Genomic DNA, 22,631 nt, shown 5'->3' with positions numbered 1-22,631 from the left:
GGGAATATATCTTGCAAACATGAAAGCCTGCGGGCCACGTGGGACTCAGCTCCGGATCTTGGCCCCTTGTCCTGGTGCGCTCCACGGAAGCTGCACCCGTGCTGAGCACGGGGTCTGGCCGCGGCCTCGGTCACGCATGGAGGGCCCACAGCAGCAGCTGTGACTCACTTTCCCTGCCCTGTAGGTAAAGGCATCCGGACTATCTACCGCCTTTAGAGCGGTAATGATTATACACCCTTCGCATCATACACACTCGGTTCCTTACAAAGGAACCGAAACTCTCCGAGCCCGCGTGGCCTGGGTATTCGAGCGGGAGCTGACTCTCTCGGAGAGATTTGCGCCAGGCCTCCTTTCAGGGACCGCTTCTGAGAAACCTCCTGTGACCCGATCTCTTGCCCTCGCGGGACCGGGAGTGGCGTGGGGCCGGTGGCTTTCCGTGTGCTTGTGACAGAAATAACCCCGCCGGCCTCGCATCACGAGCCTCCTGGTGGAGACTTGTGCAGTGAGGAAGTACCGCCATCGGGAAGGCTGTGCCTGCCGTCGGGGGGGGGGCGGGGGGAGGGCACCCTCTTGCTGAGCTAAACCCCAGACGTTGAATTTAGAAAGAAGGGGGAAGAAGACGCACGTCCGTCGGGACTCCTGAAAGGGTTAGTCTGTGTCGGGCTGGCTGTAAAAAAAAAACAGGCTATTGGCTGTGACTTGGCGGCCAAAGTACAGCCAGAATGTTTCTGTCTCCATTCAGAGCACTTGTTAGTCTGGCGGATAGGAAGGAAAGGGCAAGCCTCACTTTCAGGACCAGGATGGAGCAGGTTCCGGCCAAGAAGGAAGGGGTAAGCGGGCCTCCCGGGGAAGGAGCTTAGAACAGTCGGCTCAGCGTTGCTGGAGGGGTAGCGGGGGTGGACCATTGGAGGGAACCTGCCCCTCAGAGTTCACTTGCACAGGGACTGGCGGCCAGATTTAGAGACATTGCAGTTTAGAGATTGGGGATTGTTCTGCTGGAACAGCCTTGAAAAGCCCCGTCACCAAATGGAAGGGACGCAAAGAGTTAATTTGTCCCAACTGCCTTACCCTTAAAAGTTGGAGGTGAAGGGATTCTGAAACCAGCAGCAAAAGCCCTTGTACATGGTTTGTGGCTTTTTTTTTTTTTAACGTTTATTTATTTTTGAGACAGCGCGCGAGCAGGGGAGGGGCAGAGAGAGAGGGAAACACTGAATCCGAAGCAGGCTCCAGGCTCCGAGCTGTCAGCACAGAGCCCCACGCGAGGCTCGAACCCGAGAACTGCGAGATCGTGACCTGAGCTGGTCAGAGGCTTGACCGACTGAGCCACCCAGGCGGCCCTGTTTTTGGATTTCTTTTGATTTGGGCTGCAGAAGGTTTTCACTGGGCTTTTCAGCAAGGAAGAAGGTGGGCTAGGAAAAGACTGTGCAAGACCCGAATCGAATTCAAATCTGCAGTGGAGATTCCCTTGTTTCAGAGACAGATTTTTCTGGACCTCGCCCCCCTTCCCCCCCCCCCCCCCCCCGCACTGCCCCACTCCCTCGATTGACGAAAATGCATAACGACAGAAAGATAATAGGAATGTATTATGAATGCTTTGAAAGGATTTGTGTCTTATTCACCACAGCAGCATTTGCTTGTATTTATGGAGGCAGAGGCACATATTTGTGCAAGTTATTATTTAATCCGTCCTGGACGGAAGACCGTGTCCACAGGCGGGTCAGGAGCGCGCCCTGAGGCTTGTGGGTTCCGAGCGTGTTTGGGAGATGGTTTCATTCCTGTTCCATCCTATTCTAGCTGTGGGAACTTGGTGTTCCGTGCCTCAGTGTTCTCATCTGCGAAATGGGGATAATAACCATACCACCTCATGGGGCTGTGGGAACAGTGAGATGGGGTAATGCATGTAAATTACCCGGCCCATAGTGATTCCCCCATAAATGTTATTGCTTTCGATCAGCCTTTCGAGCAGGGCACTAATGACATTTGACGCCGGATGATTCTGTGCTACGGGGGACGGGCCTGCGTAAGGCAGGATTTTCAGCAGCATCCCTGGTCTCCACTCGTTAGAAGCCAGGAGTGCTCTTGTCCCGTGAGAGATAGAGCTTTCGAGGTTACTGAGCGCCTTCGCATGGACCTTGGTGGACTCTCGCGACAACTAAGAAAGTGTTAGACCTCTCAGGCGCGGTGCCCCTCTATTTTATAGGAAAGGGGCTGTGAGGGAACACGGCCGGAGGGGCTTGGGAGTCAGGAGAGACCCTGGTGTGATCTGTGCCCTCTCCGCAAAGAGAGGTGCACTGCCTGGCGGTCCCCCCACGTGAGGCTGCAGAAAAACAGAAATGCTCCTGCATTGTGGGCTCTGAAAAGCAGCAATCCATCTTGAAAGGAAATGGTTAAAGAGGTCACACGCAAAAGGTCTGGGCTGAGTATAGCCACCTGCCCCCTGGGAGGAAGGACGCCCCTCCAGTGCCAGGGGGGATGAAAGTGTCCCCTTCCCGGCTGCCTGAGGGCAGACCTGCCCCTTTGGACAAAAGCCAGGACGCGTGCTGGGTTTCCTGAGAATCCTGATGGCTGCTTGCAAGAACCCGCAGATCTTTAAGTGAAGTCCAGGGGGGATTCAAGAGCCCGGGGATTCAGGAGCCTGCAGAAAGCTGGCCCTGTGGGGGGTGGGGGGCGGGGTACAGCTTTCTGTACCCCACCCCCCCCCCCATTGGCTGCGTGACCATGACCTCAGTGGCCTTTGGGTTCCTCATATGTAAAGAGAAAAAACCAGAATCTGACCAATGTGCATCAAGGACTTTCTGCACAGAAAAAGTACTCTTGGCCTGGAGGGGGGACAAATAGATTAGGAAAAAAAATATGCCAAGTGTTTTAGAAACGAAAAACGTGTCCTTTTTTTTTTTTTTAAGTTTATTTATTTAATTTATTTTAATAGTTTAAAAATATTTTTAATGTTATTTTTGATAGAGAGGGGCGCCTGGGTGGCTCAGTCGGTTAAGCGGCCGACTTCAGCTCAGGTCACGATCTCGCGGTCCGCGAGTTCGAGCCCCACGTCGGGCTCTGGGCTGATAGCTCAGAGCCTGGAGCCTGCTTCCGATTCTGTGTCTCCCTCTCTCTCTGCCCCTCGCCCGTTCATGCTGTGTCTCTCTCTGTCTCAAAAATAAATAAACGTTAAAAAAAAAAAAGATAGAGAGAGAGAGAGGATCCAAAGCAGGCTCCATGCAGACAGCAGAGAGCCTGACGTGGGGCTCGAACTCACGAACCGTGAGATCGTGACCTGAGCTGAAGTCAGAAGCTTAACTGACTGAGCCACCCAAGTGCCCGAAGTTTATTTATCTATTTTTGAGAGAGACAGAGCAAGCGCATGTGGGAGAGGGGCTGAGAGAGACAGAGAGAGAGAGAGAGACAGAGGGAGAGAATCCCAAGCAAGCTCCATGCTGTAAAGCACAGAGCCCAATGTTGGGCTCGAACTCACCATCCATGAGACCATGACCCGAGCCGATCTCCAGTCAGACACCTAACTGACTGAACTTCCCAGGCGCCCTGTAAACACATCCTTGTGGGCGTGTGGCTCCATCAACAACACATCTAGCCTCATAGTAACTTCCCTCTGGTTCTATCACTGTTCGTAATGATAGCAAACCTGTGGGTAGCACTTTCCACAAGCCAGGCGAGGCTCCAAGTGGTTTTCTTAGAACTCATTTTCTTAGAACTCCTTCATTCTTCACCTCAGTCCTATGAGGGAGGGAGGATCATTGTCCCCATTTTATAGGTGAAGGAGCTGAGACACAGAAGTTCAGTGACCGGCCCGAGGCCACACGGCCAGCCGCAGGAGCACAGGACCTGATGATCCCAGGCTCTCGGGCTGCCCCCACTGTGCTCTAAACCACCACAGCCACAGGACAAGGCACCTCTCCTCTGTCCCCTCACCACCGAAGCCCCCCACTTTCTGTTTGAACTTTGGGATCAGGAGTGTGAGAAAGTGGCTCAAAGAGTTAATAATTCACAGGAGCTAACTTTTCTGGAGATGCTTGCGTTCTGACAGAGATTACTGAATGGATCTTGGAAGAAAATCCCCAAGGGACCCCGCTTGGGCAGGGCTCCCTTTCTCAGTGGCCTTGAATGACACTGTGCCCCGGGAGGACCTGCCTTGAAGGTGGCTATTTTACTAAGTCTCAAAAAGGTACTCAGCATTATGGAACAGGAAGCCAGCTCACTATGGGCGTGAGGAATGTGGGATTTCTCCAGAAAGCAGAGCTGAGTCATGGCTCCCCTTGGCCTCTGAGGAGACCCCCCCCAACCCCCCCGGCTCATATCTGAAGGCCACCGGGCCATGCGTCATTTTTACAGGCTGCTGGGGGACCTGGAATCCTTTGCTCTCCCTCATGCCCTAATCTAACCCAGTGCTAAGTCTTTTTTTTTTTTTTCCCCTCCCTCCTGGAAAGTAAAAAAGAAGACGAAAGAAAGCTTAAACCCTGGCTTTCTTTTCCACGCCTTTTTAAATATAGTCCCTTTGCTGAGACGAGGGAGGGGGCGCTGTGTTTTTTTTTCTTTGTAGAGCTCGCTACAGTTACACTTAGTATAGTAAAGTTACAGTTCGTTTAAATTATTCAATTATTATGTACTCTCGTATTTTTATTTTTTCCTTTTTAGAAAAGTTTATTTGTTTACTTTTGAGAGAGAGAGAGAGAGAGAGAGAGAGAGAGAATGAAAGCCAGTGGGGCAGGGGTGAAGAAAGGGAGACAGAAAGAGCATCCCAATCAGGTTCTTCACCCACTCGTGCAAAGCCCCCTGTGGGGCTCAATCCCATGACCGTGAGACCATGACCTGTGCTGAAACTAAGTGTTAGACACATGGGACGCCCGGGTGGCTCAGTCGGTTGAGCTTCCGACTTTGGCTCAGGTCATGATCTTGCAGTTCATGAGTTCAAGCCCCACGTCGGGCTCTGTGCTGACAGCTCGGAGCCTGGAGCCTGCTTTGGATTCTGTGCCTCCCTCTCTCTCTGTCCCTCCCCCACTCACGCTCTCTCTCTCTTTCTCAAAAATAAAGAAAGATTAAAAATTATTTTTTAAAAAGAGTCGGACACTTAACCAAATGAGCCACTCGGGCACCCCAGTTTATTTTATTTATTTAAAAATTTTTTTATTTTAACTTTTTTTTTAATGTTTATTTATCTTTGAGAGAGAAAGAGAGAGAGAGCGCATGTGTGTGCACTAGTGGGGGAGGGGCAGAAAGAGAGGGAGACACAGAATCCGAAGCAGGCTCCGGGCTCTGAGCCATCAGCACAGAGCCCTATGCAGGGCTCGACCTCACGAACCATGAGATCATGACCGGAGCCGAAGTCGGACGCTTTACCAACTGAGTCACCCAGGCGCCCCAATTTTTTTTATTTTAGAGAGAGTGAGAGCAGAGAGGGGCAGAGGGAGAGAGAATCTTAAGCAGACTGCACGTCAGCACAGAGCCCGACGCGAGGCTCGATCCCACAACCATGGGATCATGGCCTGAGCCTAAATCGAGAGTTGGGCACTCAGCCCACTGAGCCACCCGGGCGCCCCTATTATGTATTTTTTGAAACGTCTGCCTTCCGCATTGGACCCTGGTGTTGGAGGGCAGCTGATCTGCTCACCACACTGGGTGGCACCTGGACTATGGTCAGCTGTCAACCACTTTGTTTAATGAACGAAGGCATTCGGACCGGCAAGGTCAGTGAGAACCTCCCGGAATGGCTTTGCTGTTTCCGCAGAGGGGAGCCCCTGACCCGTACGGGTCTGTAGAATGTGGCCGCGTCTTGAACTCGAGGAGGAAGATGGACCTTAGATGTTAAACGGTAGGCTCTGTGCTTAGAGATTCTATCTGCGACCCGCGTTCCTCCTGGTCACGTTCACTGGGACCCCACGGAGGCAGTCAGGCCGCGGACTGTCCACGGTGCCTGCCAGCATCCCCCATTCTGGGGCACCAGCCAGCCCCCCAGCAGCGCTTGGCCAAGGACTCCAGACCGTAGGACCCATCGAGGTGGGAAGTGGCCGAGAGTTGCACTTGGCAGAATGAGGGAAGCCTGTTGTGTTTCTAGTTAATCGTTTACCTGGAAGAGAATTAAAGAGGAAAACTGTTGATCAATTTTCTCCTTCCTTCTCTCCTCCTCCCTCCCTCCCTCCCTTTCTTTCCCTTCTTCCTCCCTCCCTCCCTCGCTTTCTTTCTTTCTCTTCTTCCTTCCTTCCTCCCTTCCTCCCTCCCTGCCGCAAAATCAAACAATAGAACAGTCATAGGGGAGTGGTCTTTGTTTTGTTCTCCACCGTATCCCCAGCACTTAGAACCCTGTCTGGATGCTCCACACGTTGAAGTGAGTGTGTCTCCGGTGGGGGGGTGTGCGCGTGGATGTGCCTACTTGTGCACCCCTTGCCTTTAGAAATCACAGGACAGCGCGGCAGAAGCCCTGGAACCCGCTCTCTCTCCTGGGTGCCACCGCCCCCACTTTTGTCACCTGCGCCCCACGCCGGCTCCGGGGGATGGTGGGGACTAAGGGAGACTGGGAACCAGAGCCCAAGGCTCATACCTGGCTTACCAGAAACTTTCTGCTGAATTAACCGTCTTTAAAAATGTTTATAAGAGAGCGTGAGTGAGCAGGGGAGGGGGCAGAGAGAGAGGGAGAGAGAGAGAGAATCCCACACAGGCTCCGCGCTGTCAGACCTCAATCCCACAGTCGCTGAGACCCCGGCCTGAGCCAAAATCGAGTCAGGTGCTTAACGGACTGAGCCACCCAGGCGCTCCTGAATTAGCCATTCGTCAATCCTTTTGGTGGGGGGAGGAGGAGGGTGAGGTTTCATTTATTGGGGGCTCCTGCTGTGCAGAGGGCTAACCAGCTCGGGCTCCCCAGAGCACCACAACAAGGCAGGAATGGCCACCGGCTCTCTGCCTGCCCTGGTCCTCCCTTACCCCTCTGCAGAGCTGGTACCCTCTTTGGATTAGGCGGGGGTGGGGGCACCCAGAGGAAGACCTGAGGCCCTGCCCCGCCGGTGGGGGGGAGGGCACGTGTCCCCTGGACTGGGCCTCCGTGGGAATACGTGCGTGAAGGTGCTTCAGCGGCCGCCTCCGAGAGCCCCATCCAGGCCCCAGTCAGTGGATTCACCTCCACGGCTAATCGCTCTCGTAATTACACCTTGCGACGGCTCTGAGGGAGCGTTATGACCCTCCTTTGGAAGATGAGGAAACTGAAGACTGTAGCAACGAAGCTAGAAAGTGGCAGTGGACACATGCGAGATGAAACCTGTAGATTCCAAGAGAAAAGCTTTTTTCACTTCGATTTTTCTCCGGCTTTCCGTGACTTTGCTAACGACCTTCCTCTGGTCGTCGAAAAGATTGCCTTCTGTGCGTACTCAGTTTCCTCGTGGGTGAAAAGGGGATGTTAGCACAGCAGGCATGTGTGTGAGAGGCCCCAGAAATCTGTATTTAAATGTTTTCCCCGGGCGCCTGGGTGGCTCAGTCGGTTAAGCGTCAGCTGTCGATTTCAGCTCAGGTCACGGTCTCACCCTTTTGTGACCTCGAACCCCACGTCGGGCTCTGTGCTGGCAGAGCCTGCTTGGGATTCTCTCTCTCTCTCTCTCTCCCTCTGTCTCTCTCAAAATAAATAAATAAACTTAAAAAATATATATATATTTTCTCACCCTGCCTTTCATCTGTCACGGCAAAAGTCCAAAGGCTAAAGGAAGTTAATCAGAGGCCCTAAATAAACGATGAAAACTTTCCCATTCTGGGGCACCCGGGTGGCTCAGTCGGGTAAGCGTCCGAATTCGGCTCAGGTCATGATCTCTCGGTTCATGAGTTCAAGCCCCGTGTCGGACTCTGTGCTGACAGCCTGGAGCCTCTTTCAGATTCTAGGTCTCTCTCTCTCCGCCCCTCCCCCACTCATCCCTTTGTCTCTCTCTCTCTCTCTCTCTCTCTCTCTCTTTCAAAAGTAAATAAACATTAAAAAAATTTTTTTTCCCATTCTCTCCTCCCCGATTTTTAGGGGACTTTGTGTTCAAGGCAGTACTGAGTGCATTTGCTACGGTCAGCAAATACAGCCACACGTCAGGAATGTTACGGAAACAATTCGGACATTACAGTGTTGGAGGAAAGGACCCTTCTGGGTCTTTCTGACCTAGTGATTCTCATCCCCCCACCCCCTTCCGGCCAATCAGTGGGACATGTATAGTGCCTGGAGAACTCTGGGTTGTCGCAGGCAGGGGAGGGATGGCCCTCCAGTGCATACAGGACAGCCCCCCAGGGCAAGGAATTACCTGGCCCTAAGTGTTGGGGTTGAGGGAATCTTTTTTTTTTAAGGTTATTTATTTATTTTGAGAGAGAGAGAGAGAAAGCACTGGCAGGGGAGGGGCAGAGAGAGCGAGAATCCCAAACAGGCCCCGCACCGTCAGCGCAGAGCCCGACGCGGGGCCCGAACTCACATGAGCCTGAGCCGAAGTCAGACCCGTAACCAACTGAGCCTCCCAGGAACCCGGAGGGAAGCTTTTCTGCCAGGTTAGATGGTAGAGGGTAGGCATAGGGCACACTCGAAAGACTAAGGATCTTCGGATTCTCTCCCGTGCTTCTAGAAGACTTCAGGGTAAAGTAGGGGTTCTCATGAACCGCAGCTGCTTTCTGTGACCTAAGTCAGGGTCTCTCCTCCCGCAGAGGCTGACGCTTGTGCTTGGCCTGGCCACGCTGATTGCTGCCTTTGGGTCATCCTTCCAGTATGGGTACAACGTGGCCGCCATTAACTCCCCGGCCCAGGTAGGTCGTTGGGGTGCATGAGACACGCCCCCCACCCCCTGTAAACGGGAGGGGGTTTTGGAGCAGCCACCAAGGTGGCAGTGAGTGCACACTGGTGCACACAGTGGGTCTTCAGGTAACAGGGACGCACGGCCCAGGGCCTTGGGGATGAACCCGGCCCCGGCCTCGGCTTCTCATGGAGCGCCAGGCCTGGCTGGGTGCCCCGGGGTTGGCCTCGGGGGGTGCGGCTGGGGGCTCTGGTCTTCTGCGGCCTGGTGCTCCCCAGACGAGTCTGGAGGGTCAGGGGTCATGCAAAGGACCGGAGGACCGGAGTTCACAACATCCCGGGCCGCGTGCACACCGGAGGCCCGGACAGCCCTCCCCGCGGGCGCCCCTGCTGATTGCTTGGTCCCTACTCCCTTTCTTCCCCCGACTGGTGTTGGCGTCTTGGGCCCCGGTCATCCAGCCGGCGGCCTGACCGCGTAGGCGCTTCCGTCTGCAAAGCCGGGTCCAGGTACACGGGCGCTCTGCTCTGCTTTGTGCTGCAGTTCATGAAAACGTTTTACAACAAGACCTACTATGAGCGGAACAATGGCTACATGGACGAGTTTGCCTTGACGTTGCTGTGGTCTGTTTCGGTGTCCATGTTTCCCTTCGGAGGCTTCGTCGGGTCCCTCATGGTCGGCCCCCTGGTGAATAACTTTGGCAGGTAAGAAAAGGTGCATTTCCAACTCCTGTAGCTCCCAGACCCCATCGGTTTAAAACGCAGGCCTCAAGCTGAAATCGTCCGTTTGTAAAGTTAGGTACTAACCGCTGTGATGATTGCTGATGTCTCATATGGTCTTAAGAAGACCAGATGTTGACCTGGGGACGCAGCAGGGTCTCGGGGCGACAAGTGGGAGCGATGGGTGTCAGAATCCCGGGGCAGACCCAGAAAGACCAGGAAGTGCTTGGGAGGTCCGAACTCCCTCTCTCTGTTCTCTTGCCCTACGGGCCTTTTCCTTACCAGAAACCAAAACCAAGTTCTGCCCTCTTCGTTTGTTTTTTGTTTTTGCCTTTATTTTATTTTTTTAAAGATTTTTTAAAGTTTATTTACCTTGAAAGAGAGGGTGTACGTGAGTGGGGGCGGACGAGGGGCAGAGAGAGAGAGAGGGAGACAGAGAATCCCAAGCAGGCTCCGTGCTGTCAGCACGGACGCGGGGCTCGAACTCACAGATCGTGAGATCGTGACCTGAGCCAAAACCAAGAGTCAGACGCTTACCGACTGAGCCACCCAGGCATCCTCCCCCCCTTTTTTATTTGCCTTTCAAAGAGTCAAACACCAGATAATATGGCCAACGTGTCAATCCTGATGTAGATCATCAGTGTTCTTAAGCCCTGCCTCCCAAACTAACACAAACTCACTACTCTGTTCTTTCACCTCGGGATCAAGTAATAGGCAAAATTGGGTCCAAATTAAATGCCTGTAAAACCCTGAAATGGCTGAGATTAATGTGAGGCGCTCGACTGTGAAATCCTGTAGACCCAGGACACCTCTCACCGTGAGTGTTCTGGATGTCAAGGGCTGAGCTTGTATCTCTGCCCCCAGTTCCAGAAACATTAGAGATTCTCGTTCCATAGTTGATTCCAAAAAAGGTCCTTAAGACATCACACCCCCTTGTGTAAATTCCATGGGCATGAAAGAGAGGCCTTGTTATGAACAGTATTAAAGAGCTCCTCCCCACCAGCCCTGTCCCTGGGCAGATGAGCACACAGACGCCGGCCGGGTAAGACCTCTTCTCGCTGGCCGGGTAAGATCTTGCTAGGTTGAGAATCAAGGCCCGAACCCAGTGCCTTCTCCAGTATTTTTCAAAAAGAGTCTGAAACTAGCAACATACAACCTCTGGTTTGGGAGTCTAAGATCCTAAGGCCTTCCTGGAAGGTTGGTGTTGAACTCAACAGTTCTCCCTAGGGGCCCCGGGGACCAGGACATCAAATGAGGTCACAGATCTGCAGGACAAGTCTCCTCCGAGTGAAGGACTTACCGTTTTGCTCCACGGAGGCAACGGACAGTCACTTGTCCAGCTTTCTGCTTTGGAATGTGATAAGTTTTTGGGGCGCCTGGGGGGCTCAGTCAGTTGAGCATCTGACTTGGGCTCAGGTCGTGACCTCTTGGTTCGTGAGTTCGAGCCCCGCGTGGGGCTCTGGGCTGACAGCTCGGAGCCTGGAGCCTGCTTCGGATTCTGTGTCTCCCTCTCTCTCTGCCCCTCCTCTGGCTCACACTCTGTCTCTCTAAAAAATAAACATTAAAAAAAAAAAAAAAGAATGTGATGAATGTGGTTTTCTGAAGAATCTGTTCCTGAAATAACCGTAGCAACTAATAGTTGACTGATGGGTTGACTTTAGGGTTATTAATTCCCCTAATCCCTACAAAAGCCCCACCATCTCCTTTTTCAAAATGAGAAAACAAGGCACAGAGAGATGCTGAAACTTACCCAAGATTATACAGCTGGGAGGAAATTTCACCCCCCCTGCATGTCCCGAGTAACTGTTATTTCAGGCAAGTATCTTAATCTGTTGCTTTATTTTTAATCATATCCATAGCATCTTTTTCACACGAGATGTTTAAACGTTCGAGTGGGCAGATTTAACTCTTCGGTTACGGTTCTTGGCTTTGGCGCCTGAAGACGGCCTTCCCTACCTGGAGTCCCACGGATAGCCTTCTGTAGTCCTAAAAATAATGTTACAATTCTGTGTTTCCCAGGGAGACCTGGCGTTTTATCTGGTGTGGCCTTTTAACATTGAAAGATTCGCACATATGCTGTTGAATTCGATCTGCTACTATTTCGTTTAGGACTTCTCCCTCTATGTGGTCTAAGTGGGCTTGGCCTATGCGATCCTTTTTTTTTTTAATTTTTTTTTTCAACGTTTATTTATTTTTGGGACAGAGAGAGACAGAGCATGAACTGGGGGAGGGGCAGAGAGAGAGGGAGACACAGAATCGGAAACAGGCTCCAGGCTCTGAGCCATCAGCCCAGAGCCCGACGCGGGGCTCGAACTCATGGACCATGAGATCGTGACCTGGCTGAAGTCGGACGCTTAACCGACTGCGCCACCCAGGCGCCCCTATGCGATCCTTTTAATGTCATTCCCTGATCTGGGCCGCAGGATTACACTAAAATCATGCGAGAGTATGGTTTCCGGAACCCGTCAGGGTATCGTAGCAGGCGGCCCTCGTCCTCTGCTCCCCACCGCTGACGTGCTCTGCACTGTGGTCATTGCCGTTGGCTCCCACAGAGAATGTTCCCGCCGCAGGCTGTGCACTTGACCTCCATCGGTCTCCATCACAGCGTCAAACAGCAGCAAAGGCCGCTGCTGTAGCCGGGCAGACCCTTGGCGAACATCTGCGAAGACAACAGCTGAACCCTTAACCCAAACTAACTGAGATTTCATCCTCGGCAGGAAAGGGACCTTGCTCTTCAACAACATCTTTTCCATAGTGCCCGCCATCTTAATGGGGTGCAGCAAGGTCGCCAGGTCTTTCGAGATGATCATTTTGTCCAGACTTTTGGTGGGAATATGTGCAGGTAAATGGTGCTACTTGCGACGCCTCTGTCATTCAGGATAATCGAGGAGGAGGGGGAGGCGGGGGCAGACGCCGGGGTCTGGATCGTTCTGGAACCGCTGAAGCACATAGACACGAGCTATTCCTCTGTCCCGACGCTTCTCAGATGCAGTCAAGGGACCGAGCTTCGCTGTGATGCTTCCTGCAAAGAGAGCTGTTCTGTGAAAGACAGAAATCCGGAGTCCTGTTCGCAAGGGCACTTCCTTTCCTTTCCTTTCCTTATCTCTGTGTTTTCCAAGCTATAGGTGGGGCCAGTGAGTGGGTGGTGCCTCTGATTAGTGAGCAGCTTTTTCCTTTTCTTTTTCTCTTTTTAAGTTTATTTATTTGGGGGAGGGGGAGGGGCTCCTGCCCGAAGTGGGGCTCGAACTCACGAACCGTGAGATCATGACCTGAGCCGAAACCATGGGTCAGATGCTTGACGGACGGAGCCACCCAGGTGCCCCAGCATTTTCTTTTTCTAGGCAGAGTGTAGACTGTGTCGTGTGCAGTAGGGGTAAGGGTGGTCTTCTGAAACTTGTTTCGGTGACTTATCCGTATACGTGGGTGAGAACCAGGTTGCAACGTTAAACGTGTCTCCCCATTTTTACCGTGGGTCGTGGTCAAAAACGCATGAGAAACAATCTAATGTACGAATCCCTCCGCCCAAGAAGAGCTAATAATAGCAACCTGTCACCTTCTAGAGGGAACGTGAAGTTTGCAGAAGGATTTTTAGGGGTTCTTTTCACCTATTCCTCCAGGGGCCACCTGCTGAAGAGGGTAACACTCACTCGCCTGAGGTCTCTGGTCTCGTAACCCCCGGAGCTGCTTTGCAAACCCTCCGGAGCTATGGCCCCCCGGGCCGCACTCTGATGGTGGTAGAAAACTCCCCCGTGATTCCTTCCGACCGAAAAGATGTGGTTAAAGCCACGCCCGTGGCCTTCCCCCGACGTGGCATTCTTTTGTAGACTGTGTTTCCCAGGGCTGGAGGGGGCAAGCGGGACGCCCGCCCTCGGGGCCGTGCACCTCCAGGGTGGGCGCCCCCAAAGGGCTGCATCCTGGGCGCCTCGTCAAGCAACCCCGCACCCGGCCCTGGCATTGGCAACCAACTCTTGTTTTCTGCTTCCAAACACGGGGATGGGGTGAGCGGATGATTTGGCCTGATGTCCGCAAACCCCTCAGCTGGCCCTCCTGGGCGGTGGGGGAGAGGGCGAGGAGCCCGGTGTCGGGGGAGATGGCAAGGAATTGCGAGGCTGGGGGACAAAAGAGGAAATCAGCCTCCCTGAAGAGAGAAGAGGTCATGTCCCGGAGGGAATGATGGGCCCCATGGCAAGCGTCACCCTACTGCTTTCCCTGAGAGCGCCTGGACGGGTCTCTGCCGCCTTGGTCTGGCCCTGCTCCCGCCTCCCGCCTCCCCCTGCAGCGGGGCTCCGCTAATAAAGAATAGACGATTCCGGGGCGCCCGGCTGGCTCAGTTGTTCAGCGTCTAACTCTTCGGCTCACGATCGTGGTCATGATTTCACGGTTCGTGAGTCTGAGCCCTAGCGTCAGGGTCTGCACTGTCAGCAGAGGCTGCCTGGGATTCCCTCTCTCTCACGCTCTCAAAATAAATACATTTAAAAAAAGGAAAGAAAGAAAAAAACAAACGATTCCTGGAAGTCACCGGCAGTGGACAGGTGCAGGCAGGCACTTTTCTCTTGACCGTCCAGCACTCCAGAGTTGGTTCCCACAGGGAGATATTAGGCTCCAATAGTTAACAAATCACCAAAACCCCAACCTTTACTCTTAAACAAGCATTACTTCTAAGTCCGTGGTTCTCAAACTTTTTGGCCTCGGGATCTTCTTTTCTTTTCTTTTCTTTCTTTTCTTCTCTTTCTATCTCTTCTTTCTTTCTTCTTTCTTTCTTTCTTTCTTTCTTTCTTTTTTCTTTCTCTCTTTCCCTCCCCCTCCCTCTCTTTCTCTTAGGTGTTTTTATTATAGCACAGGGACAGGACCCATGGGCAGAAAGAGTTGCTGCCTCAGGACCTTTTTACACTCTTAAAATTATTGAGGGCCCCGAAGAGCTTTTGCTCGTGTGGGTCGTATTGGCCAATATCTACCATTTACAAATTGCAGCCAAGAAATGTTCGTTTAATTCATCTGAACGGCAACAATAAGCCCGTCACACGTCTCTGGGAAAATAGGCGTATATTCTGAAACAAAGAGTTTCAGCGAGAAGGGTGGCATTGCTTCACGGGTTTGCAAAGCTCTTTAAGGTCCCGCCTCATAGAAGACGGCTGGCTTCTCAGACCTGCTTCTGTGTTCTGCTGGCCGTGACCTCACACGGCGGGGAGCCTCTGGAACACTCCACCGTGTGGGCACTATACAGGGCACTATCTCAGGATTGTTGGAAGATGGTTTTGACCTCACAGGCCCCCTGAAAAGGTGTCGGGAGTTTCCTAGGTCCTCAGATCCCCCTTGGAGAAGCGACGGAGTCATAATCCATTCGCAGTGAATTCTTGCGCACGGTTCCCGAGAAATTCTGGGCGGTGTGTGAGTCGGCAGCTGCTGCTCAGACACCCTAAAAAATAAGGGAGCAGCTGGTCCCCCAAAGGGGGTGTGGCGAGAAGGGGGGCGCAGGAACAGACGTGAGCAGGACTTGAGACACAGTTCACTGGCTTTTAGTCAACGTGTGTGGCCAGAAGACCAACTGCTTTCATGGAAGGAATTTCAAATGTAAAAGCTGCTTTCTCTGACTCCAGCGGCTGGGGTTGCCCGGTGGAGTTTGTTTGTCTGTTTATTTATGAGAGAGGGCCTGAGGGACCAGTGAGGGGCAGAGAGAGAGAGAGGGAGAAAGAGAGAATCCCACACAGGCTCCGAGCTGTCAGCACAGAGCCCCCTGTGGGGCTCGAACCCACGAGCCGTGAGACCGTGACCTGAGCCGAAGTCAGATGTTTAACCGACTGAGCCACGCAGGCGCCCCACCAGTGGAGCCACTTTTAAGACAGGTTAGAGATTGCTTCCCACCGGCGGAAAGGGGACCCCGTCTCTCACAAACCTTCTGAGGTTTGCCTTTTCAAGTTTGTCCCTGGTCAAGTGAAAAAGAACTTGCCGCTGAGAAGCGTCCCCCGCCCCCTGACCCCTGAGTGGTGACCATGGAGCCTGCCCCTCAAGGGCCCTTGCTTCTTCCCAGCCTTGTGGGCACTAGGTCTGCGGGGTCTCCCCCCACCCCTCCCACCAGACTTCTAAGGGCTGATATTGCTGTGACAACTGGAAAGAATTGAACAGCGAGCCTCTTTTAAAACACTAAGCAGAGGGGCGCCTGGGTGGCTCAGTCGGTTGAGCGTCCAACTTCAGCCCGGGGCACGATCTCGTGGTCTGTGAGTTTGAGCCCCGCGTCAGGTTCTGGGCTGACGGCTCAGAGCCTGGAGCCTGCTTCCGATTCTGTGCCTCCTTCTCTCTCTCTCTGTCCCTCCCCTGCTCATGCTCAGAAACAAACATTAAAAAAAAAAATGAATGTGTTTGAAGACAGAGCCTGTCCCGGTGAGACTAATGTTTCCTGATGGTGTTTTCACTTCAATCCTGCCAGGTCTGTCTTCCAATGTTGTCCCCATGTACCTGGGAGAGCTGGCCCCTAAAAACCTGAGGGGGGGCCTCGGGGTGGTGCCTCAGCTCTTCATCACCATCGGCATCCTCGTGGCTCAGATCTTCGGCCTTCGGAGCCTCCTCGCGAGCGAAGAAGGTAAGCTCAAGACGCCTCTGGACCACAGCCCTCTTTCTGCCTGGACGTTTCTGTGGGCTGCTCTTTCCTCTCCAGTCGTGTCCAGGCAAGTGTCCTTGCCTCACTGCCCTGGCCCCATGGTGCTGGTGTGGTATTTGCACAGAACAGGCCCCGAACAAGGTGGCGGGGCCCATGTGGCTAGTATTTTCCAGTCCCTCCTAGGACACAGAGGAGGGGGCTTTAGCTTGAACAGGAAGTGTCACTGTCTGACTTTCTCTTGGCTTGCGTGGTGGCCAGGCAAGGGGCCCGAGGCATGGTAATGACCACGCCAGTGTGCTTAAGGCCTCATTTGAGCCTCCTAACAACGCTGCTGCCTGGTTGGGAGGGTGGGGGGTCCTGTGCCGGTCCTACTCTGTAGACCAGGAAAGAGGGAGCCCCCTAGGGGTAAAATGGTGAGTCTCAGGGCCAGTACCCCTTCCAGACCCTGACTCTGGAGCCTCCCCACTTTCCTCGGGAGCCCGGGCCCAGCACACCATAAGTGCACGGTGACTGGTAACTGTCACTGCTTCTGCATGACCTCCCCCTTCTGGTCTCGCAATCCCCATTAGTGGTAACACCAGCCAAAACATACAAAGTGCTTATGGTGGGCCAGGCACCAAGTCTTTCGATTAAATCCATTTAATCCTCCAAATAGTCCTGTAAGGCAGGTATTATCATTATACCCATTTTCCAGATGCAGAACCTGAGGCATAGAGAGGTTGGACACCAGGTCCAAGGTCTCATTAGGACACAAATCCAGGTGGCTTGGGCCGGGCTCCACATGAAACGACCACTGTCTTCCTTCCAATCACCCTCGTAAGGAGCGGGGACCAGGGCAGGGGCTAAGTTCCTGTCTCCCAGTGATGTCACCTATACACCCGCAGGACCCAGGGCAGCCTCAGAGCCCCGGTGTCGGTGAAGTGCTCTCTGGCGTGCCCAGCGAGGGGGGCCTCAGAGCGGGCCCGACGGAGGGAGTAGGACCAGCCTTCCAGGCGTGGGGAGACGGGGCACACCTGTGGAATCTCCCTGCCACGTTCGGGGAAATCCTTTATGGAGACCATTTTGTCGTCGGTGTCCTTCCTCTGGACACAGTGTGGAGGGCGGGGCCTGGCCTTATTCTCCAGCTCAACTCCTGGCACGTGCATGTCTACACAGGAGGCTGTTCTTTGTTTATTCCTCTCCCACATCAGGAGTGAGACCCCCTGGGGGTGACGGGACCATCGCCTTAGGTCGGAGTCCACGCCTGTATTACACTGGGTTAAGAGTCCGCAGGGGAAGGGGGAGGCCTGCTGCGGCCCTCAGCCCTGGCCTTCCCACCCCCACAGGGGGCCGCCGTGCTGACATTTACCCTCATCGCATCCTTGCACCGCCCCCGCCCCCCATGGCTTTTTTGTTGTTGTTTTTTTTTTACCACCTTTTGCAAAGATAGAGTTAATTTTCCGCTCCTGGACTTCATCCAGTTGGACCCCATTGCGTAGATCGTTGCATCGGACGCTGAGTTTCGGGGATGGGCTCCCGCCGTGGTTTGTACAGACTTCTATCGTACGGCTACGCCGTGGCTTCTGTGGACGTGGCCTTGCTTGCGGCTTCCGTGTCTGTGACCAGTGCTGCTCCGACCCTGCCGGACCAGGCGTCCTGGTGGCCCCGCATATTCAGGGCGCTGTGTCAGAGCACGGGACGGTGTGGGGTGTCGTCAGCTCTGTGTCGAGTCAGGGGACAGGGTGGCCGGCCGGGCTCCGGGGCGGGAGGGGCTGGGGAGGGGCGAAGGCAGCTCTCACCTGGGCACCGGCCTCCTTGCAGGCTGGCCGATCCTCCTCGGGGTGACCGGGGTCCCCGCGGCTCTCCAGCTCCTACTATTACCCTTTTTCCCCGAGAGCCCCCGGTACCTGCTGATTCAGAAGAAGGCCGAGGTAGCTGCCCAAACCGGTAAGGCTCCACCGCGCAGGGGGCGGAGGCCGCGGCGTCCCTGCTCCGGGCAGTTGGGGTCCCCTGAGCCCGCCCCCTGCTCCCCACCCTTAGCGCTGAAGAGGCTGCGTGGTTGGGGCGACGTGGGCCCCGAGATGGAGGAGATCCGGCAGGAGGCCGAGGCCGAGAGGGCCGTGGGCTTCGTCTCCGTGCTGAAGCTGTTCCGCACGAGGTCCCTGCGGTGGCAGGTCATCTCCGTCATCGTCCTCATGGGCGGCCAGCAGCTGTCGGGGGTGAACGCGGTACGGGGGCCGGGGCGCGGGGCTGGGCGGGGCGCTGTCGTCATCACGGGGGGCCCCGAGCACCCCGCCAGCCTCTGGGGGTGCCTTCCAGATCTACTACTACGCGGACCAGATCTACCTGAGCGCGGGGGTGAAGGAGAATCACGTCCAGTACGTGACAGTGGGCACCGGGGCCGTCAACGTGCTGATGACCATCTGTGCCGTGAGTCCCCGACAGCCACCAAGGACGAGGGCATCTCGAGTGTGTGTGTGTTGGGGGGGGGGGGGGGTCCTAGCTGAGGAAAGAGCCAGATCTGAGGTGGTGACGTGCCTCTTGGTCTCCTCATCTCCAGGCCACTTGTCAGATGACAGCCTGTCTCTTGGAAGGGGGGGGGGGGCAGCCTGTGCCCGCCCCCAAGATGGAGACCCCCTGCCCTCCACTCTGGCAGCTTCCGCCGTATGAGGTGGCTCTTCCCCAATCTGTCCCATGTATGGTTACTACCTGTGCCCTGCTGGGGGGCAGACACACGGGCAGGCGGGCACACAGCTGCCCCTTCGGAAGGGGGGTTTGGGAGACGGGCGGAGGACTTCCTGCGCAGGCGGCTCTAGCAGGGGTGCGGCCTCCTGTCTAGCGGGGCTGCTGAGCCTCCCTGCTTGCCCTCCGCCCCCTCCCCTGCAGGTGTTCGTGGTGGAGCTCTTGGGGCGAAGGTTCCTGCTCCTTCTGGGTTTCTCCGTCTGCTTCACGGCCTGTTTCGTGCTGACGGCGGCCCTGGCCTTGCAGGTGAGGAGGGGGGGGTGTGGTGGCGGCTGGAGCGCCCAGTCCGTCCGCTGAGCCCTCTCTCGCATGGTAAGGAAAGTGACCAACATGATTTTTTTGCAACTACGATGAATCAGACGCCTGGGGACCATCTGCCCCCTGGGGCCCCCTGGGAGCCTCCACGTCTAAGTAGCCCACTGCCGGGGTGCCTGGGTGGCTCAGTCGGTTGGGTGTCCGACTTCGGCTCAGGTCGTGATCTCGCGGTCTATGGGTTCAAGCCCCGCGTCAGGCTCTGTGCTGACAGCTCGGAGCCTGGAGCCTGCTTCAGAGTCTGTGTCTGTCTCTTTCTCTCTGCTCCTACCCCGCTCATGCTTTGTCTCTCTCTCTCTCTCTCTCTCTCTCTCTCTCAAAAATGAATAAATGTTAAAAAAAAAAAAAAAAAAGATTTTAAGTAGCCCGCTGCCCACTTCCAGCCGATTTCCCAGAGGCATCCGGGTGGCACGGCCTGCTGGGGAGCCAGGTGCCCTCCTTGCCCGGCCCGGCCACAGCCCCTGGGGACCAAGATGCCCCACCCAGGTCGTCTCTGCCCTGCCAGGTGTGATCCAATGTCCTCTCCCCACAGGACACGATATCCTGGATGCCTTACGTCAGCATCGCCTGCATCATCGCCTACGTCGTGGGACACGCCCTTGGGCCCAGTATGTTCCCTAGAGCTGGCTCTCCCTGGTTTTGTCTCCTCCTTTCCTGAACCAGAAACTTCTGGCTTGGGTCCCCTGGAGAGGCTCCTTGGAGGCCTCATGCAGCCCCAGAATGGCCTCTCCCCCTGCCTTCCTGTCGCGCAGGGGTTTGCTCAGAGGGTTATTAGAGTGACCGCGCTAAAGCAGCCTTCGCCGTGTGGGTTGAAACAGGCTACCCCGTGCGATTGGCGTAGAGAGCCTTGCGGTGGTCCCGGGCCCCTTTTAGGGACATCACAGGATGTCACCTGCGGTGCCACATTCTTGCTGTTGGCCTTCTCGCGCTGCTTCTCCGCCAGCCCAGGAGTCCCGGAGACACCCCGCTCCTCGGGCCGGATGCCTCGGGCGCCCCGCGCACGGCAGGGCCTCCGGGACCCTTGGCGGGCTTGCCTGCTTCCAGAGGAGACAGCTCCTCCTCCTTCCCCCTCTGCCCCCCAAGGCCCCGTCCCCGCGGTGCTCATCACGGAGACCTTCCTGCAGTCCTCCCGGCCGGCCGCCTTCATGGTGGGGGGCAGCGTGCACTGGCTCTCCAACTTCACGGTGGGCTTGATCTTCCCGTTCGTCCAAGTGAGTGCCAGCCGCCCCGCCTCCCCCCTGCCCCCTGCACAAAATCCTCACGCGGTTAAGGGAGAAGCTTCTGGAGAAGGTGAGCCCCACTTGCCCTTCCCACAGGTGGGCCTCGGAGCCTACAGCTTCGTCATTTTCGGCGTGATCTGTCTTCTCACGACCATCTACACCTTCCTGGTGGTCCCCGAGACCAAGGCCAAGACCTTCATAGAGATCAATCAGATTTTCACCAAGATGAATAAGGTGTCAGAGGTGCACCCGGAAAAAGAGGAACTGGAGGAATTTCCACCCTCTACTCGGGGGCAGTAACTCGAGGGAAGGAGCCCGCTGAGCGGGTCTGCGCCAGCTTCCCTCCCGGGCTTTTGTCCCAGCCAATAGCCGTGAACGTGCGGGACTAGGCGCCGTCCGGGGTGGAATGCACCGGGGCTGTGCCGTCTGTCTCCAGATGACCGCCGCCAACCCCGAGTCACGGGGAGCAGGCGCCCCTCGCCGCGCTGGGCTAGCCGTCGGGTCCTGATAACGTCGGCTCTCACGACAAAATTCATTAGCGTGGTGGCGGGATAGAGAAACACGTCTTCTGAAATCCATGGGTCTTCTGGGGACCGGAGGCCTGCGTTCAGGGGAATTCTTCCTCTTGCCCGATCCGTCTCCAGAAACACCAGTCCCTATGGAGCAGGTCCCTATGGAGACTTCAATGGAGTCGGAGCTTGTTAATTCCGGATTCTATTGCTGAAGGGCAGTGAATGGCATTGCCTCTGAATGCTCAATAAAACACATATGATCCCTTTTACCAAGACATGCTTCTTTCCTGTGAGCAGGTGGAAGAAGGCAGCGGGAGGGGTGTGTGTGTGGGGAGGTGAGGGGGTCCCTGCTCCTTTGAGCAGTTCGATCTTGCTGGAGTGTCAGCCCCTTGAGAGCACGAGTTTGGCCGCTTTTGCTTATCCCGGAATCCCACTGCCTGGACCCGGCCTGGCGTCCAGGAGGCCCCCAGACAGTATTTGCTGGAAGGGGAGAAGCAGGAACTGAGATGGTGAGGCCACCTGTAGGATGTGAGATCTGCTCCCTGCTCCGGGGAGTTAGGGAGGCAGACCCGGGGCCGGCTGGGGGTGGCTGGGACGGGAGCAGCTTTTGTTGTGGGGGTGGAATGGGGATCCCTCAGGTGATGAGCTAAATAAATAACTTAGAGGAGAAGTAAACAGTTCGCTGCTGTGGTTGGACCACCCTGTGTCCCTGTGCGGGGACCCGAAGCGTGGAAAGAGGTGCAGGAAATGGATTTTCTCGGCACTGAGGCAGTGCAGCCGGATGTGTGAATCAAGGAACCTCTAGCCTGGGGGAGGCTGGACCTCACATCCTTGGTCCTGCCGCTTAGTAATGGTGCAACGTGGGTACTTACTCAGCTTTTCTGTACCTCACCTTCCTCTTCCATTAAATGGAGCTAAGAGCAAATGTCTCATGTGGCTATGGGATTGAAATAACAGGCGTGTGGTGCTTCGATCAGCGGCTGGCTTGTATTATCTCCGCGGTTATTTTTAAGTGCTTGGGAATGAGCGTCGATCTTGAGGACAAATAAACTCACGGGTAAAATGCAGCGAGAGACCACTCTTCATATACAACTGCGATTAAACAATTAAGTAAATGGATGGCAGATGGTGGGAGGTTACAGATAAGCCCAGATAAGGGGTCCAGGATGATCCACGTGGTCATAAATGAGCGTTGGAGAAACTGGTATGAGGTCACGTTCAGTTTGCCATAAACACGATGGCTACAAATAGGAACACTTACAGACACGTGTATTTACACGGGTTACAAAATACAGGAGGAGGGGCACCCGGGCGGCTCAGTCGGTTAAGTGCCCGACTTTGGCTCAGGTCATGATCTCGCAGTCTGTGAGTTCGAGCTCCGCGTCGGGCTCCGTGCTGACAGCTAACATCTTCTGTCCTGAAGATAACACAGGCGTGGGGTGATCACCGAGTCTGAGGGAGTTGTGTGGCAGTAATAAGGACCCGGTGAGCCTTCGGTAGGGGGGGCCAGTTGGTAAGAAACAAGGGGGTCCCTGCAGAGCCAGCAGCAGTCAGGCCAAGATGCCGGGGAGAGTTCAGAGGGAGAGCTGTTGGATTTAGGGACCCTTGGCCCCCACAGTAAGGCACCTGGCCCCCTGCCGGCTTCCTGATGGGCCAGGAGTGAAGGGTGTGGGGAGGTTTGGGGAGAAGACATGTTGAGGTGTTTTATGAAAAACCTAGAAGTGTCTAGAAGGATGTCAGCCATATGGCTCTGGAACTCAGGAGAGAGAGACCACATTCACATCGCTTTTATTACAGTATATCGACAT

General features: G+C 55.0%; 1 protein-coding gene across 1 annotated transcript; it reads left to right on the top strand.

Moving 5' to 3' along the window:
* Nucleotides 1–701: 701 nt before the first annotated feature.
* On the top strand, nucleotides 702–21,096 carry LOC122479903 (solute carrier family 2, facilitated glucose transporter member 5-like). The gene is made up of 12 exons (XM_043573717.1): nucleotides 702–830; nucleotides 8,662–8,760; nucleotides 9,288–9,448; nucleotides 12,181–12,305; nucleotides 15,888–16,040; nucleotides 17,859–17,984; nucleotides 18,078–18,265; nucleotides 18,357–18,467; nucleotides 18,924–19,025; nucleotides 19,624–19,699; nucleotides 20,175–20,302; nucleotides 20,408–21,096. Exons 1-12 carry the CDS (start codon nucleotides 723–725, stop codon nucleotides 20,609–20,611), a joined length of 1,581 nt encoding a protein of 526 aa, XP_043429652.1. The 5' UTR covers nucleotides 702–722; the 3' UTR covers nucleotides 20,612–21,096.
* The last annotated feature ends 1,535 nt before the right edge of the window (nucleotides 21,097–22,631 follow it).

This window comes from Prionailurus bengalensis, chromosome C1 (genome assembly GCF_016509475.1).
Source record: "Prionailurus bengalensis isolate Pbe53 chromosome C1, Fcat_Pben_1.1_paternal_pri, whole genome shotgun sequence".
NCBI classification, from domain to species: Eukaryota; Metazoa; Chordata; class Mammalia; order Carnivora; family Felidae; genus Prionailurus; species Prionailurus bengalensis.
The sequence above is the reverse complement of the archived record's forward strand: the minus strand, read 5'-3'. Positions and strand labels throughout refer to the sequence as shown.